Source organism: Ruditapes philippinarum, unplaced genomic scaffold (assembly GCF_026571515.1).
Source record: "Ruditapes philippinarum isolate M1 unplaced genomic scaffold, ASM2657151v2 ctg3934_1_1_1_1, whole genome shotgun sequence".
Taxonomy (NCBI): Eukaryota; Metazoa; Mollusca; class Bivalvia; order Venerida; family Veneridae; genus Ruditapes; species Ruditapes philippinarum.
The window spans coordinates 61,754-81,227 of NW_026862314.1; the positions used below are offsets into that span (position 1 = coordinate 61,754).

The window sequence follows — 19,474 nt, forward strand, 5'->3', positions numbered from 1 at the left end:
ATTTACATTCTTGCTTGTTTGCTTTTGTTGTTGTTGCTGTTGTTGTTGTTGTTGGTGCTGTTGTTGTAATATTGAATAAAAACTACAATTCAAATTGAAAAAACAAAATACAATGGTGCATTCTGAATTCATGTACAGTTTATTAACAGTGACAAAGATAATTCTAACCTATGCTAGCCATTTATTGCCTCATCATTTATCTGACGATCGGTGTATCAATAAACACTATGCAACATAGGAGTCGTGTCACGACAAAACCAACGTAATGCGTTTGCGACTAGCATGGATCCGGACCAGCCTGCGCATCCGTGCAATCTGATCCGGATCCATACTGTTCGCTTACAAACCCTATTACAAGTAGCGAAACTGATAGCAAACAGCATGGATCCTGATCAGACTGCGAGGATGCGCAGGCTGGTCTGGATCCATGCTGGTCGCAAACGTACTATGTTGGTTTTGTCGTGACACGACTCATATTTCTACCACATATGCAATAGTTACAATCATTCTTTAGTATATTGGATATTTGAAAAAAGTATGAGTTTTTTTACCATTATATTTTACTTATATTGTTCAATAGTCTTAGCAAATATCTAAATGTAAAAAAATGAAACTTTTCTCTATTAACATCTGCATTCATTTATTTGTTATTTTATTATATAAGGTTCCAACAACCGAACAAATATCCATCAAATTTCCAAGAACTCCCATATATGGATCAAGACTGGACGTCAATTTCGTTCGAACTCTACCTGCTGTTTAGTAAGACTTTTAACGTAACAACAACTAATCGGATAAAAACTAAATAAAACACAATATTATATAGATTTCATATATAAAATTATGTAACCACAATTTTTATGGTTTTATATCAAAAATATGATGCTCAAATTAAGATTTATCAATTTTGTAAGTTCCAGAAAGAATTATTTATAAAGGTATTACCGAATTAAACTTTTCATGATGCTTTAAACACTGAAATGTATAAAATTGTGCTTAGTTGATGACATTTTATTATTCAAAGTAGAGAACAGTTTATATATATTTTTTTCTTTTTCTACAGCTATTGAAGTTAATTTATTCTTCCACCTGACCTTAAAAGGACTCGTTAGTGCCTTTAATAATATGGAGGGCGATCGTTGCCAAAATTCCAGACATGTTATGTGTTCCTTTTTGAAAACTACTTTTGAAAATGCGAACATGTATGTCTAGCATTTTTGATTGTATTCGTGCACAGAAAATGATATGCCTCTAATCCAATGCTTTTTAATTGAAGGCAACCCGCTTTTAAATAACAAGTTTACATGTAAAATCTTAACAACTGACCTAACATGGAGAACAACAACAAATTTACCAAGTTCGTATCTTTCCCCATTGCATATAATACATAAGCATGTTTACACACTTTGTAGATATCTATCTGTACCTGAAAAATACAAATGAAATGTAAAACTCGAATACAGAAATTATAATTTAATAACACGTGTTTGCAGTCGTAGAACTACAACAGTACGTTTACACAGTAACATGTTTAAAATGACAAAAGTATATTCACAAAGTTAAACGATTTTAAGTCATGCATGGACGCCCCGCCCCTCTCTGCAAGTATTAACGATCTTTTTTTACGGAAATGTACGGACAGGTATAATACCCCGTCGCCTCTCTTCCTTTTTCTCAATAAAGTGAAGGAAAACACGGCGTCCATTCTCACTTTGTTTTTTTTTTTTATTAAAAAGTCAAAATATTTTTGGTATCAAATGAAAGATTACTCCATACGCTTTCTATGAGCTTGCCTCGGAAATAAAAATAAATTAAATAGATATATTGAAATTTTTGTTTCAAAATTTATTTCATTTTTTCCTCTAAAAAATAACACTCTCGAATTGGTTAAGAAAAAACACGGCGTTTCCCTCAAAACCATTTTTTTATTTCGTTATCAATTTTGATAATTTTTTAGATTGAAAATAAAAGTGTGCTTCATACGATTTATGATATATGAATTTATATAAATACCTAAAAAATAAAAATGAATTAAATCAAAAATGAATTAACTTTTCGTTAAAAAGTTTATCATGTTACTTTCTGTAAAATAGAGAAAATAAGAATCCCTAAAGAACGCTCAAAACGATAAAATTTGAGAATGTTGCAGGCTCAGTTTGATTGAGCCTGTTCATGGACGGTAATGAAAAAGAGCAAGTTAACGTCCATGCCCCCTAGCACCGGCTTAAGCAAAATTCAACATGAACTGGTACAATTTTGAATTTTGAAACATCCGCAGATGTGTTCATATGGCGATTATCATGGAACCTTCGATGTGACACGTAAGTGCCTTACTTTGAAAAACGGCATATGGTCCCCAAGTAAAAAAACAAAACACACTTTTTCATTTGTTGGTCAGTTTTGATAATTTAAGGGGCCTAATTATTTATTTATGGGCCTAATATTCAATTATTTATTTGTTTTCTGTTAGTTCCTTATCAGTTTCTAATTATCTATTCTTAGATAGTGGTTTGCCTGCCCGTGCTCTGCCTTGTGCCCTGTTTTTGTTTGGGGTCCTCTTGGGGTCCTTGCCGCTGGCTCTTGTTGATGGGTCGGGTGGGGGCTGCGTTCATTGAACGCCGCCTTTCCTTGATGATCTTGTTTATCATATTTTTTTCATAATTTAAGACTCAAGTAAAAGAATCCTTTATGAACTTTCTAGTGATGCCTTAAAAATGAAAATTAATTACGTAGAAGTATTAAAAATTTTGTTTCAAACTTATCGTTGTTTATTTTTTCACTCTTAAAACCACACTCATATATTCGGAAAAAAATCACATCGCTTCCTTCAGATACTTTATTCGAAAAAGAAAATGAATATTGAATGACAGTTAAGACGTAGCTTTGAACAAGTATATTAAAAATCTGGAAAAAAAGTGATCCCTCGGAAGCATAAATCACAACAAAATTACATAAGAATTGCAGACTCGGTTTTATTGAGTCTGTACATGAGGGAAAATTAACAAGTGCAACATCCCTCACGCCCCCTAGCACCGGCTTTAACGGTACTCAATTCTCAACACTTAATACCGCTGGCATCAATGATCCCGAAGGACCAGAAAAATATAACAACACTGAAGTGAAGTACGGGGCAACTTTTTACAGCTGCCACACGGCACTTGACACCTGCTGTTGTGAAGTATAAAAATATGGAAACAAAGTGATCCATCGGAAGCATTAATCACAACAAAATTACATAAGAATTGCAGACTCGGTTTGATTGAGTCTGTACATGAGGGATAATGAACAAGTGCAAAAAGTTTTTATTCATACTGAAAATACCTTAATAAAGATTGTACATATGTGCTACGAAAAAGTATTTTCTTGAATTCGAAAAGGAAATCTCGGTGGCCGCTTTAAAATCCTATTTTTGCAAATACTTCCATAGTTTTTGTTGAAAATGAAATTTGTTTCAATACATTTTTCAATGATACCAATAAAAATATTGGATGGTTTTTAGACTATCAATAAAATTTCTCCCTTGAAGTTGGTCATAGTTTCCCCTAAAAATTTCCTAATCGCCGATGTTTCTCAGGAATATATGATAAACAAGATCAACGCTCAATGAACGCAACCCCACATGACCAGCAACAAGAACAAGTGGCAAGGAGGCCCAGGCGGACCCAAACAAAACACCGACAGGACAGGGCACTAGGCAGAGCAGGCTAATCCCTATTTAAAAAAATGATAAATAATTTGTAACTGGTAAGAACACGATGTTAAATAATAAGTTAATGCATAAGTTATCTTCATCATAAATGATAAAATCAGCAATTTTCAAGTGATGTTGCTAGTGACAAAACTTTTGTAACAAATGTAACAACTATATGTTATGAAAAATGCCGTATTTTGTCCTTCTGTTTTATTTAGAAATATGGGAGAGACGCTGTTTTATACCTGTCCGCAATAGAAGTTCGTAAATACTCCGAGAGGGGAGGGGCGTTATGCTTGACTTAAAATCGTTTAACTTTGTAAATCTACTTTTGTCATTTTAAACATGTTACTGTGTTAACGTACTCTTGTAGTTCTACAACTGGTAACACGTTTTCTTAAACTCTATTTTCTGTATTTAAGATTTACATTTCATTTGTATATTTCAGATCTATAAGTGTACAAACATGCATATGTATTGCATGCAATGGAAGATACGAACTTGTAAATTTCTTGTCGTTTTAGATGTTAGGTCAGTTGTTACGATATATATGTAAATTGTTATATAAAGGCGGGAACCTTCAATTAAAAGATTGAATTAAGAGGCATATTATGTGCTATTCACGGGTACAATAAAATGGTAGGCATACAAGTGTTCGCATTTTCAAAAGTCATTTTAAAAAGGAACACTTTACATGTCTGGAATTTTGGCAACGAACGCCCTCCATATAATAAATCGTTGGGTATACAAATTAAACTTATTTAAAGCTGATCTAGATTTTAACAATTTTGTTTTCTTTTAAGCACTTTTCAGTTACTTGGGGATGACATTTATAACTCCACAACGCTGACTCTGAGGTAACATTATTAATATAATTCAGCTGAACACATGTAATGTTAATAAAACAAGTAACATTTTTGTTTAATTTGTAACTTTATTTTCTAATTTCACATACAAAACATTATAAAATATATTTGAGATTTACAAATACATATAATAGCCAATAAATTCATACAAGTTAACAAAGACATACAGTACAATATTTTCTAATTTTTTATATACAATCCATTTGACATTTTTCAGGAATTAATTTGCTCTATTTTCAGATTTAACATATAGTAATGGATTTTTTGAGTTCATAAAATCAAAAAACATTAATTTTTCAGTAAACAAACAATTTTCTGAAATTGTTACAAACTAATAAGGATAAGTTTACATGAATATTCAGTATAGCATTTTCTGAATATATAGGTAATTTAACATGTTCTCGGACTTTATTACAAGTTCACAAGTACATACAATAAATAATGATGATATAAAATCCTTGGTCAATATTGGAAGACCTTAAACCAATGTTTATATTTGGATATATATCTATATCTTTCACAAAACTGAAAAAACAAAAACGAAACAATATTACATCTTATGACAGGAAAAGAAAAAAAAACCCTAAAAATATGTCTTCTGAAAAGTCATTAATAATGACTTATGTCTTTGTTAAAATTATTGTAGTACATTTTCATTGTTATAATGATTTGCCTGTAATTCCAGATTGATTTTATTTTATACAAAAGAGTTATCTAAAATATGAAAAAAAATATACATTAAGGGGTCTATTTAAATCTTGGAATTAACTAAATGAACTTAAGCAGATAGATACTATTCTTTCATAGTTCTAACATTGTCATATGAATGTTAAAAACTGAAGAAGAAAAAGAAGAAGAAGAAAATAAAGGTTCAAGAGTGTCAGGTGGGTGTAACATTGCCTGCTGGTACAGACTACAACTGGGCGTCCGTGTGTTTAAGGTCGTTGAATTAAAACCACTTTCCCCTTACCGCTGTGGGTTCGAATCCCGACAGGGACTTTGGATCTTTTTATGTGAGGAAGCTATCCAGCTACCTAACTGAACGTCGGTGGTTCTACCATGAAAATATGCACGAAAGGACACCTGAGGTCTTCTTCCACCAGTAAAGCTGGAACATGGCCATATGATCTATTCTCTGTCGGTGGGACGTAAAACCCAATCAAACAAACAAACAAATAAACAGATTAGAAAATCTAGCCGGAGGTAGCTGTTTACAGCGACAACCACGCTATGTCGTTAAACAGAGCCAAATATGTCGGTCTGTGACGATTACCGTTGTCTGCATATTAAATATAAACCATATTTCGAAAAGAACTATTGAAGACTATTCTTTTCTACTTTTTCTAATTGAAGCGTATGGACATACAACTATATCCATAACGGCAAAATGACGTTATCCTCAGAACACAATTCATTCTCTGCTGAAACACTTATGCACATGTTTGAATTTATCAAACTGAGATACTTTAACTGTGTATTTCAATAGATTGATATTTTGATACCGATTGAAAAATAATTGATAATTATATAATTACAATATAAAAAACTGCTTTGAATATAGATAGACCCTCCCACACTTTATATGAATTGAACATTACCGATAATTCCGAATGATGTTTATATTGTTATGCGAGTCAAAGACTTTATAAATTACTCAGGTGACGTTTGTTATACAATTGACAACAATTATGACAAATGCATAGATATTTTAGCCGATAGGAGCAATCACCATTGTCATTTGAACCCGAAAACAAACACAACAAACTTCTAACTTCAACTATTAAACAGTTAACATTTTACCTCATGAATACGAATTTCACTAATATATACATCAGCTTTCAGCATGCCATATCAAATATAAACATCTAACGAACCATAAACAATGTTCAAACTTTACAACATTTTACACAGGCAATGCACAAATTGACCATGCACACAAGAGATATTTTTATTTGTGTAAAATGCAGAAAACTTACATCAAACATACCACACCTTATTGTTCAAATTATGTCTCAAGAAAGTATGCCAAATTCTTTTAAATAACGATTGTTCAAATATCTTGCGGTGTATACACATGTAAATGTTTTATAATTGACATGTTTAAAAAATGCAAGATTTTGATCCTCATATTTAAAAAAGGCAGTTAGAGCGAATCATAGCTGCTTTATTTGACTATTACATAATTCAATTAATTTGATTCATCATTAGGGTTGACGAGCAATCGCAGTCTTACAGAATACAAGCACATATTATGACCAGAAAGGACGTTCTTAACCTTCCGCTTGACATACCTATCGATTTCCAACCTATGTGTCCACCGGATGAATGTCAGTTTTCATTCATCATTCTACACGAACATATACAGGTAAATAGATTTTAGTATGAAAATTGATGGCGTGTAGAATTCATGCGTAATTTCAGAAAGGTAGAAATATACGTAATTGCTGAATCAATAATATTATTTTCTGTAGATCCTTGTCAACGAAAGAGAGCTAGTACGTGCCGAAGTAAAGTCGACATTTATTAGACAGTTGAGACAAGTTATGATTTCCACACCCTCCTCCTCACCGGCATCATTGCAAATGTTCGCGTTTAAAAAATAATAAAAGTAAGTATTTTCGATTTTGGAAATACCGCATTTTGACGCATTTTAGTGAAATATAATTTAATTCAGTAATAATAGTGAAATATTAAGCCAAAAGGAATTTACATTGAACATTTATTTTTGTGTGAATAAAACAACCTGACAGGGAGTGTGTCTCTATTGATATTGTAGAACGTTCATTAACGTTTTTAGTTAGTATACATTTATTCAATAAGTGTCTTAAACAGTTAGCAGCACTAATCGAAAATTATATTTGAGCCGCGTCACGACAAAACCTTTCATAGTGGGTTGCGACCCAGCATGATCCAGACCAGCATGGATCCAGACCAGCCTGCGCATCCATGCTGTTCGCCTTCAAACCCTTTTACAAGTAGAGAAACATAAAGCGAACAGCATGGATCCTGATCAGACTGCGCGGATGCGCAGACTGGTCTGGATCCATGCTGGTCGCAAACGCACTATGTTGGTTTTGTCGTGACGTGGCTCATATTTTATTTTTCAGGAAAAAGACACGGATATCAGATGACGAGCACATTCTGCTGGCGATACAGAATAATAATTTATAATTTCAAATACATTTTATCGTCTCTTTTTTCTATCTTCATAGATAAATTTAAATGGAAATATTGATTTATGGACAAAAAACTATTTCTCATCATTAAATACCTTAATCAAACGTCAAACGTTGCCCCGTACTTCAATGTTATTTTATTTTTCTGGTCCTCCGGGATCATTGATTCCAGTACTTTTAAATGTTGAAAATTGAGTACCGCTCAAATCGGTACTAAAAAGGATGTTGCTCTTTTTCATTATCCTCCATGTGCAGACTTAATTAAACTAAATCTGCAATTTACATGTAATTTTGCTAATCTTAATACTTCTAAATGATAACTTTTATCGGATATCCCTATACTCCGTAGGGAACGTGTTACAGTATCGCGAATTCCGGTTACAGTATAGAATTTACAAGATGGAGGATTATTTATGGAAAGAGAAGTAGGTGATTTTTATTCCGGTCCATACTACAAGTAGTTTAGTTTCTTTTAGATGTTTATGTGCTTTGCTTGTAAGGAACAGGATCCGGGATCTATTTATATATTTCTTCAGACCCTGCACCGCAGATTTATCTCTATATTGTCTCATAAATGTGTAGAATTGACGGTTTACAAATTTGAGTCGAGGGACCAACGCTATATAGACAATAAAGAGATAAATCTGCGGTGTAGGGTCTGAATAAATAAAGGACTAGATGCCAGATTCTGTTCCTTACAAGCAAAGCACACGTTCCCTACGGTGCTATAATTTTAAATCTAAAACATGCAGATACACTGCACATGTATATAAAATATTAGACAAAAAGGAATTGTTTAAGAAATATAGTTACTTTTTAAAATTGATTTCCTATGTGAATTAAGAGAATAATGCACGACAGAGTAGGATCGGAGTGTGATAATCGGCCTGTAAAATTGATAATAATCCATAGGGTTTCAGCCTGGTGGCACTTTTCACTTCGGAAACGATTATCAATTTTCGGTCCGTCTATGACGTGTATTAATGTCTAAACTATACTTTATAGATCTGTATAAGCATTTATAGAAATAATTACTTTCGTTGCAATTCCTTATTGCTGTAGATATTTACTGTAATATACAGTATTTTGTACAGAGTAGCTTCCCTTAAGTGTATACTTTAGGAGTACAATTTTTGTATTTTTATTCTTTAAGTGTTTGTACAAACCACGCCCATGTTCTCATCTTAACACCAATCAATTTGTGCTTAAAATTTACTTCAGACTTACAGCTCGTTAAATATGACGCCATTGTCTCAATTGTGCACGTGAAGTGGGCCAATTATGATTATGAGTTTTCGGTCACCTAACACTTATAGGCAATTTCGTTACTATATTTAGTAACAAGTGTATTATTGATAGCTATTTCAAGTCTTAGTCTCCAAAGTGATGATGTTGAAACTTCTAACCTGTAAATGATTATATATAAATTTGAAATAAATTCTTTTAATCTTCATTCGAGGTTTGTTGACTTGATTTGTCCAAGGATTCTTGATTTTCTTTGCAAAAGAGATCGATGGATAACAAGGATTTTTTTTATCTAAAAGTAATGTTAAAATAGTTTTTTTTAAGTAAACTTACAATATTTATTTTTTATATTTCTTTTTGTTTTTTTAATGAAAATATTGGCAGATTATCCTAACATAAGTTTTGCAACTTTATGGCCATTTTGATATAATGTATGTTTGCTAGAGTCTATTTCTTCTAGACAAAGGACATTTTCACTTCAAACTTTAAATACTTGCACTGACAAATTTGATATTTAAAAATCACAATGCTTTTCTAAAAGTTAAATAACCTTATAATTTTAATTTTGTTTAGTTGTGCCCGTTTTTTACTTTATGACTGTTGATTTAATATTTTAAGGAATATATCTATAATACATTCACTTTAATATTGGCGAACCTCTTTATCATTAGATTCGAATTGATTATCTATTGGACAAATAATCCTGAAAACTTATTTTGTACAATTATTTCACATTTTTATTTAAAATATTTGTCTTTTTTTTGTATAAAAAACAATGACTTCTAACTTGATATATGTGTTGACTATTTAGGGCATTTATATCTGCTATGCACTGCAAAAATATACCCCCTTTTTGATTTAATTTTGTTTAATTTCCAAGCTCTAAGAAAGATGGAGCGTGTAGTCCGTAGGCGTTAATATGTTTTGTTTATAATGTGTTCTATTCATTTTGTGAAATGTTCGTATCTTGTCGTATAGGAATGTTTGTTCTTTACTCATTACACTTTTTACTCTGTAACAGACCATTGTGCTGAGGTTATGTCCATATTTCTCAATGCCATAGGTCAATGTTACAGTGACCCTCTCCTACTTTTGATCGGACAAGGGTGTGAAACCTTGTGAAACCCTTGTCCGATCAAAAGTAGGAGAAGGTAAAAGCCTAAGTTTGTGACAATTTGTATAGACATTGCCTTTGGTGGTCGTACTGAATATGTATTATTTTGTCATTTAATATCCTTGACATATTAATATTTTGAGCAGAAATAATGCTTAAGTATGTAAAAATGCTACTTTTTCAGTAAAATTCGTTGGAGAAATTTGTCCATTGAATGTATTGTTTTTATTTATGCATGTTCAATGTTTAAGTGTAAAACTTTATTTTTGTAATAATAATTTTGTACTTATACAATGCTATGATTTCTTTTATTAATGAATTAAAGACCACTAAGGGGAAAGCAAATTTATACACTTCGAAACAACAAACTGTTTCACAATGTTCGAAGGACTTTTCAATTATTTCACTGAATCAATTATTTTTGAAAGTTAAAAATAGTAAACGTGATGGTGAGTATACCGCATAATGCTGTAAGTTCAAATATAGTATATCTGTATTCGAATATTCGAAACCAAAAGTAACCACAAGAAAGAAAAGTAACGGTTAGAATAAAACATAAGTATACAGTTAATTGATGTTGTACTTTTTAATTTTTTTTATTTCTTTTTTTTCTGTTGTTCAAATTATACATCTTCACCATTGCATTTTTTACATAAATTTTGTTCAGGAAATAACTCCAAAAATAATTAAAGGCTAGATCCTTTCCTGAAAAGTGCAATGATTAAGAATATTAATTCATTTTACTATTTTATGTATTGTATTGCCAAGGAACATCCTTTATTATAAAGACAATATAATGTAACATTATAATTTCCAACTACCTGCTGGGGTTATCTTGGCAACGACAGTGGTTATACTTGAACATTTGTAATAGTTATTAATGTTTGCTTACATTTTGTATTGTTACATAAAACATTATAAAATACGTAAAAAAATTTGATGTAGAAGTTGCTTTGTTTAATACGACAGGTATTAAATTTATTATGAAACAGTTTTAAAACCTGCCTTATTATATACTTGCATGTGAATTATCGCAGCAGGTTCGCAACCTGGGAACTATGGCAATTATCATTTTAAACCTCTTTGGTCAGCTTTCTCAAGTGCGGATTATGCATAACTGCTCAAGTTAACTCCATTCGTCTTCGAGAGCATTTTTAAGATCGGACATGGTATAAATATTGCGTTTCTGTAGCCTAAGATTCAGTATTGTTACCCTAATTACCAAAGTCCATGGGGGCTGCATCAGGGCCTTTTGGCATCCATTCTTCAGGTGTTATGTAATTCACTTTGCATTTGTTGAGAAAAAATGGTCATTTGCCGCTATGACTAGTCTTGATGACATACTATATCATTTTCTCTTCGATGAAAATGTCGCGAATTTTGAGAAATGGCTTTAAATCTTTGTCTATGTAAAATTTTGCATTAAAAAAAAATGACTCTCACCCTTTTATTGAAAGAAATGGGGATGTCTTGCCGAAGTACTACCGCCCATACGAAACATAGCCTTATCAACGTTTTTCTATTTTCAACAGTTACTTTAGAGATATAGACGTCATGATCGAGAACGTCGTTTCAAAATCTTGGCCTCACTTAGCCTATAATCGCGGCACCTTTTGCTGAGTTTTGCTTTTTAATACTTTTGCTGTTATGCTGTTGACAGCGCCTAGATGAACTCCACACCTTAGCTGATATTTTTTTGTGTGGGAGGATTCCCAACATTATATCATATTACGAAATTTACGTACGAAATGGTTAGAAGTTGCTGTGCGACTTATGTGAGTTTTGTGAGTTATAAGATCTTATATAACGTGTTTTAAAACTGTTTCATAATAAACTGAACAACTCTCGTAATACATTTATACATCATTTAGATACTACATTGCAAAACCGATTATATTTTTTTAATGAGATAAAATTCAAATGTGAATAGAAAAGTTCTAAACCCATTTTTATAACCGCTCCGTGGTTGAGGGGTTAGAGTCGATGACTTCTAATCCAGTTACCTCTATGGCGTTGGTCCGATCCCCGGGAGATGCTTTGGTAGTTTAGCACGGAGGAAGGAAGTCTAGTGCTGGTGTGACTCTCCAGGAACGATGGTTAGGAAACTACCCGCCTTTATGACTGAAATACTGTTTGGAATAGGCGTAAAATGAAACAAACAAACCCAATTTTTAAGATTGCTTATCTTTTAGACAGAGATGCATTGAAATATTTATTTATTGTTTATATTTATTTTAACATTCTTTATACTTTTAGCTTTGGACACAATTTATAATAAATATATTGTCATCTTTATTCAGGCTTTGTTATGCTACATGTTTTAGTCACTACGTTTTAAAACATTGCGTTCAAACATACACACTAATTTAATGGACTATTATTGCTTTTTTTAAACTGTTGTTCTGTTTTACGTAAAAAATCTAGATTTAAAATATTTTACACAAAAACGTTGGTGTATAGGTGTAGGAATAAAATATGTCTATTCTGACAAAGTTTAACACAGGTCACATGAAAATATGTCATTACCGTGAAATAAGTGATGACGCGGAATTAGTGATGTTGAGTATATCTCCCATTATAAGTGAACAGTTCTAAACCAAGACATCGGCTACTCCTAACTATATTGTTTTGTCACAGGGTGAGATAATGTGCAGTCTGACTGGGACTTGAACCCGGGACCCTCGTTTACATCTTGAGTAATAGGGGAGATTAATCTAGAAATATTGTTGCTAGAGTCCAGTTATTCTGATGTACTAATAGCAATGGACACAACACGAGTACTAATAAAACGAACATGATGGGCGGATGGTTTGACGGACTTACTTTAAACTATCAAATATATCTACTCTTTGACTTTTCAAATTAATATTACCGGTCAAAGTACCGTACGCAACTGAATTTAATGTTTGTAGTCTATGCTAAAAGAGAGTCCATCCGCCCGATAAAGCACAAAAACAACTTTCGCTGTCAAGTACGGACCCCTGACATGTCACCAGTCATGCCCTTTAATGTTTAATTTTGAAGCACAAAGTTGTGATAATATACCGCAGTGCAATTTTCACGGAGTATATACCAAAGATATGAATTTCACTGTCACAATCATTTTGATATACAGCACTATGACAAAAAGTGACTGATCTTCATATAATCGTCGAAATAGGTTACTGAACGGTAGCTAGGTTACAGACACTTCGAAGGAAACATTGCTATTCCAAAGTAAAATCGTAAAACATAACAATAATTAATAATATCAAATGACTTTGAAGAGTTTCTGAGACAAAACAATATTAAGACTGAGACAAAACAATATTAAGATGCATTTTTTATTGGTTAACTCAGTCCTATAATAAGTAATTATCACATAAACGTAAAAATCGCACAGTCACCAACTACAACAACAACAAAAATGTCAGCCTGCATGAATTTATGAAATGTAACTTGAAATGTAATGAAATCATTATATACATTAAGTAACATAGTAAGTGATATTGTAATACTGACATATTGGCAAAACAAATGCCATCATATATCCCAATTCCATGAACTCTGTTACAAAATACACCAGCTAAGAAATGAAAATCTGGAATTTCTTACAACATATCTCTATAGCTATCTTTATATGCCCTGTAAAAATCTAAACTAATATTATTTATAAAGGAAGCAGTTTTAATTGTTATTGTAGCTTATAATGTTGTTTAAATGTCCTTAACATAAAATCATACAAAGTACATTGTACCTATAATTGTACCCAGCAGTAATACTTAAAAATGAATCATTATTTTTAAAATTATTTTTCTTTTCTCTCTGAAATTGTAAAGAAATCATCTCCGATCCCTTAAATCTATTATTATATATTCCTTACCGACGTTTAAACATGTGTTGCTACAACATATGATATTATTTAAGAAAGGCAGTTAAGAATAAAATGTAATTATTCTATTTAAGTTAAGAATTACAACGTTTAGTGCCTGATAAGTTATTTTATTACTGCAATAAATTTTGATTTCTGCAATAACATATCTTAAACGCAACACTGTTAACAATGGTTTAACAAGATTAAGTACAAATGACTGTTTAATATTACATACCCGTTTATTTAAACCCGATACGACCAACCATTTACCCTTGATTGTTTAGCCTTTAATACACTAATATTGGTATTGTCATTTTTAAATACATTGTACTACCATTTATTTGAAAACATAATATGCCCAATCAACAAACTTTAATAAATTCGGCAACTCTTTTGTTTTATCGTTTAATGATTGGGACGCTAATGAAATAATTATTGGCAAAGATATTTTTATATTGTTCAATATTAAACATAGCAACACGGGCGGTGTCAATGAAGTTTGACAGTTCTTTTTTATTCATATTTGTCGCTTGGACAGGCTGGGGGAAAATATATGTTTAGTCATAATGAATACAAAAGATATTTATATGTTCTTTTAAAATTAAAACATAATTATTTCGAGTTATGAAACTGGCATGAAAATGAAGTTTATAGTGCATATAGGATTTCTTGTTGCATTGTTAGGATTATGTTTCCAGTCTATGGTAAGTGTGATTTTTCCGAACCATATACATGCGTAAAGAAGATCTTTTTTCAGTAATTTCAGTCTATTTTATCTCTTCTGGTAAGGTCCAAAAGGAAAATGGTTAGTTGTTTATTATGGGCGAGTGTTTTCCCGGACGACACACTTACTTTCCGTGGCAAAATTATACAAAATTGACAAAACTTAAGTAAATACGAATGTATGTTATGTGTTTTCAGGAAATACATAACATTAAGTTGAAGGAACTATAAATGCATTGAAATGATCAAATAACTGAACATTTTCTGCCAGCTATAAATGCCTGTTTAACTAAAACTCATTGCCCTTGTAGATGTATTTAAATCCATCCAATAAATTTTATTTTGTAATCATGATTTAAAAATATGTTCTATTCTGTTAGATAACATTTTAACTTAAGAATGTAATAAGATATCTTCCTGTTGAATTAAAAGGAAAGTTGGTGAACAATAACAATGGCATGTTCAGGTAGTATTTGTTTTCCCATTCACTGCATTCCTTTATTGTTGAAAACATTTAAGCTGAAATAATGCAAACGATTTGTTTTAAATTGCAATAATAATGTATAAACATGCTACTAATACCATTCAATAAGTATTGAATCGTTTTGTTTGATGACCGCAACAGAACGAGGAACGGTCACAATAAAGCCACTGACCATTTAAATCCATATAATTGATTGAAAATAAAATAAAATGTACGTTTCATCACAGCGAACAATCCTTGCAGTATCTTGATCTTAACAAATTTAGAACAAATTAGTTCATAGCGTATGTTCTGTATCATTTATAACCTTAAAATAAAAGAATATTAAGCAATTACGTTTATGCACATGTTGAAAAATAAAAATAAATCGATGTAACTTTTTTGTGATTTTTTATGACATTTGCTTCTAAAATTACATTTATGCTGGCAGTTTGAAGCGTTGAAACATTTATGCCAATCTTGAAAAAGTTTAAATGAGATTATTCTTTATGAATATCAGCAAAAGATGTTGTTTTTTTTTTTGGTGGTATTTCTTTATCGATTATACAAACGTAATATACTCGGTAGTATTCGGTATATTCCGCCATATTCCGTGATCAAAGAGTACAAAACAAAGGTTCGAAACGCGTACAGCGGAAATTAACGATGATTTAAGCAATTGACGAATGAAGATTTGCTACAGCTATCTTCAGTTGATTTATACTGAGACAATACGACAAATTGCGAATCAATGTAGCCTGAAATTGTTGAAAATTATCTTTATATAGAAAACCCGTCTTGATTGGAACAAAGTGGTATCATATCATCAACTAAATATCTATTACCCGCTACATGGGTATAAACACAAATAATGTACCCCCTTAACAATTTAACGAACTCAAATCCACGTGCAGTTACGATGTATTGACGTATTAATTCAACTATATAAATGACACATTGTTCCTATATTTGATTAAAATGTAAATGTAAATATTAATATTGTATGTTTATCTTAATTGATCAAAATGTATTTAAATTATGCAATATTTATAATTCGTGCTGTATTATAGGTAAAAGAAGCTTTGTGTTTTTATAATGTTTACTTTTAAATAAAGGTGTATATTTAACGAATGTTGTTTTCATTATTTGAGATATACATGGTTTGAATTTTCTTCGTGTAAGGAAATGTGTAAAAACGTTATAAATCAATCACAATACAATTATAGTTAAAAGCAAGTTGATCTATGTTTTTTTTTCAAGCATTATTCAACCAGCAGTCATGACATAACAATGCCACCGTGAGGCCGGGCCGTTTATTTGTTTTAAAACATTTAGACGCAAAAAATCACTGATACAACCGGTACGATGTCCCTTACGATGCCACATACAATGCTTTTAAATGATATAATATTTGCACTTTTAACATTGGAATTATAACGATATAGTATGGTTTATAATACAAAATCTGGATTTCACAAACATCGCACCTATGATTAAAGAAACCAAAATAAACTCGGGCTCCAGGCATCAGAATTACACTGTTGTTTTCTCATTTATAATAAAACATCCGGGCTACATGTATAAACATTTAGAACAACGTAGCTATGCTAGAGGGTAAATACACCTAAAGTTCGTGTATTAACATCAGCCCGAGCTCGCAGAGCAAGTGCAAGGGCTTCCGCAGATATAAATGCACGATAAAAGAAGAGTAAATCCTAGATTAATGTAAAATGTAATTATTTTGTTACCGTAAAGATAAGTGGGTTAAACATTTAGACATAACTCTACAATATCATGTTCCACGGCGTAATCCCCCATATTAGGAGTATGCTATAGAATATCCATTAAGGTCTTAAATGCGCTTTTTAATTACATTGCACAGGATTTGTAGTTATTTAACATTCTTTACTTAATTCTATTTATTATTTAATCTTTTTGTACCTATGCAAAGACCTTAGATGACATTTGATCAAATGTTCAACCTTAATTCGCTATACAGCTGATGACATATGAAATGTATAAATGTATTCTTCCTTGTCCCATCTTTTCATCTTATCTGGTGATAAAATGTGCCATTGAATCTATCACAAGTGTGTGATCATATTAATGTAAATCTTTGTTTAAATATTCTACACCTATATTCGGAACATCATTATTTAAACCTACATTATTAACCGGTAGCATTTCTGATATAAGATATATGTAGGTTTGTTAAATTTATTCACTATTTCCTTTTCAGAATGCCCAAAATTTAAATCTACAATGTTCTGAAGGTAAGAAGCTGCTCGTTTTATTACTGCATTAAAGTCTATAGAATTTTGAGAATTCAACCAAAAGATTTCCAGACAAAAATATTCTTATGTAGTCGATGGTTGTCTGGTTAAATCCGCTGAATCATATCACTTACCCCTCAACAAGTATCACTTTACCCTCAATGTGTCTATCATGGCTTTTATAGTGTTTGCATTATTTTAGAGACAAGGTAATATTTCATTATTAATATTGGTACTTATGGTCCCGTTGATGATCTCGCCAAAGTGAGTGATATGTTTCCAATTACATTTTGAAACACGTAAATCACACTAACTGGGCACTTGGTGCAAGTTTTAAGATATAACATTTTGTTGATTGGTTTCTATTTTTCAGAATGTATCACCTCAATACGTAATGTTTGATATATGATTGTTATATTATTAAAGAAAGAAAGGAAGAAAACAACAACACCGGCACCAAGAGAAGCGTTAAGACAATAGTGTGATATCATATAAACACACAGATATGACATTTATTATCATTTGTGTAGTTAATTCATTGTTTGCATTATAACAATGTCAAACGTCTGGATGAACCAACATACATTCTACTTTATTTTTTGCAGGTTGGGATTATTTGTACGGGAAATGTTATCTTGTAGTACCAGTAAAACGCACGTGGAATCGTGCACGCGAGTTTTGCAATAAGTAAGTGATATACAGATTCTTAAGAGAATACAGTACGTTATATAAACGTTTACCATTACTTTAAAAAATATACACGTTGGCGTCCATGTAACGCCACGTGCTATGCACGTTTAAATATTCAGCATTTTATATTATAGTATAGGTAGATGTGTACCTTTGTTTGATAGAAAGTACAATATAAACATTTTCATGATTGATTAAGAGGGAGAGTTACACTTTCAGTTGTGCTATTAATATCTGATTCAAATTAATAAGCGTGGACATGAATGAACTCTGTTTTCAAGCCACATGTCCGTTACACTTTTTTTCTCATAACAGATACGGTGCCGTTCTAGCAGAGCCGAGTGGTATTGAACTGACCAACACATTATATGACCAGGCCCATGTGAAAAATATAGACGAATTCTGGATAGGTAAGATGCAGAACAAAAGTTGAGAAAAATTATACAATAGATTTCTAATAATCGGATACATGTAGTGTTTTAAGCGCGTCTCCTTCAAGACATGAAACAAACTCCACAAAGGCTATGTAGCAATCCTCTTTGTTTTAATTAAAAGGCCAAATTAGCCTTAAAATGCATCTTATTTTATCTTTAAAAGCCTTATGATTATGGTGTCCTATTACAATTTTCAAACATTTCTTCATTGACCATATTGCTGAGCCATCTTTTGCTTCTTTTCTATTGTGGTAATACGCAAGGCTATTATGTCTCTGAATTTTGTATGGAAGTCAAAATATCATTTTAAATTTAAACTATTTTATATTCAGTGCTATTTCTTTCCATATGATAAGTTTTTCGCGTGTTCTTAATCATTTTACAGCATTATAGCCTTCCTGACTTAATCATTGAAACTAGAAATAAAATGTTTTAGTTATATAGTTATAGATGAACTATTTAGAAACGAACGAAAGGTAGGTATCGGCACATGATAATGCATGCGTTATTTCTTCGGAAAAAACAAACAAACAAAAAACAACAACAACAGCTACAGCAACAACAACAAAAACAAACAACAACAGTTGTATGACCTATATCATTGTACACAGAAATAGTCTTATTTTCTTTCATTCTTGTATATATCATACAGGATACAACAGAATCAGTTCTGACACCTCGCCAGATTATGAGGCAACATGGAGCGATGGACGACTTACTGGGGTTGAAGTAGGGGTATGGGCACCTTTTCAACCTGACGTCACTTCCGGTAAATGTACTTTCGTTGGAAACCCATGGAATGCAGACGACGCTCAGAAACGATGGTACATGACGTCATGTAATCATGTGAAACCGTTTGTTTGTGAAAGATTACCTTGCCCAAGCGGTTAGTATGATTTGAGATAAATTTTTATTTATCGTTGATTTATATATGTGCCTTGTGGGT

The 19,474-nt window shown here is 31.8% G+C and overlaps 1 protein-coding gene and 1 long non-coding RNA gene across 2 annotated transcripts in view; both read left to right on the forward strand.

Moving 5' to 3' along the window:
- The first annotated feature begins 622 nt into the window (after positions 1-622).
- LOC132718635 (uncharacterized) lies at positions 623-7,833 on the forward strand. The gene is made up of 5 exons (XR_009624125.1): positions 623-762; positions 4,495-4,548; positions 6,766-6,922; positions 7,029-7,165; positions 7,665-7,833. It is a non-coding gene; the product is annotated as an uncharacterized LOC132718635 (long non-coding RNA).
- Positions 7,834-14,291: 6,458 nt separating this feature from the next.
- The window catches only part of LOC132718637 (uncharacterized), a gene marked incomplete at its 3' end in the record, with an annotated part of 32,976 nt that continues 27,793 nt past the window's right edge, over positions 14,292-19,474 (forward strand). Inside the window, 5 exon segments of the mRNA XM_060702356.1 lie at positions 14,292-14,649; positions 17,371-17,404; positions 18,010-18,091; positions 18,410-18,504; positions 19,181-19,414. Coding sequence (XP_060558339.1) covers positions 14,581-14,649; positions 17,371-17,404; positions 18,010-18,091; positions 18,410-18,504; positions 19,181-19,414 — 514 coding nt within the window.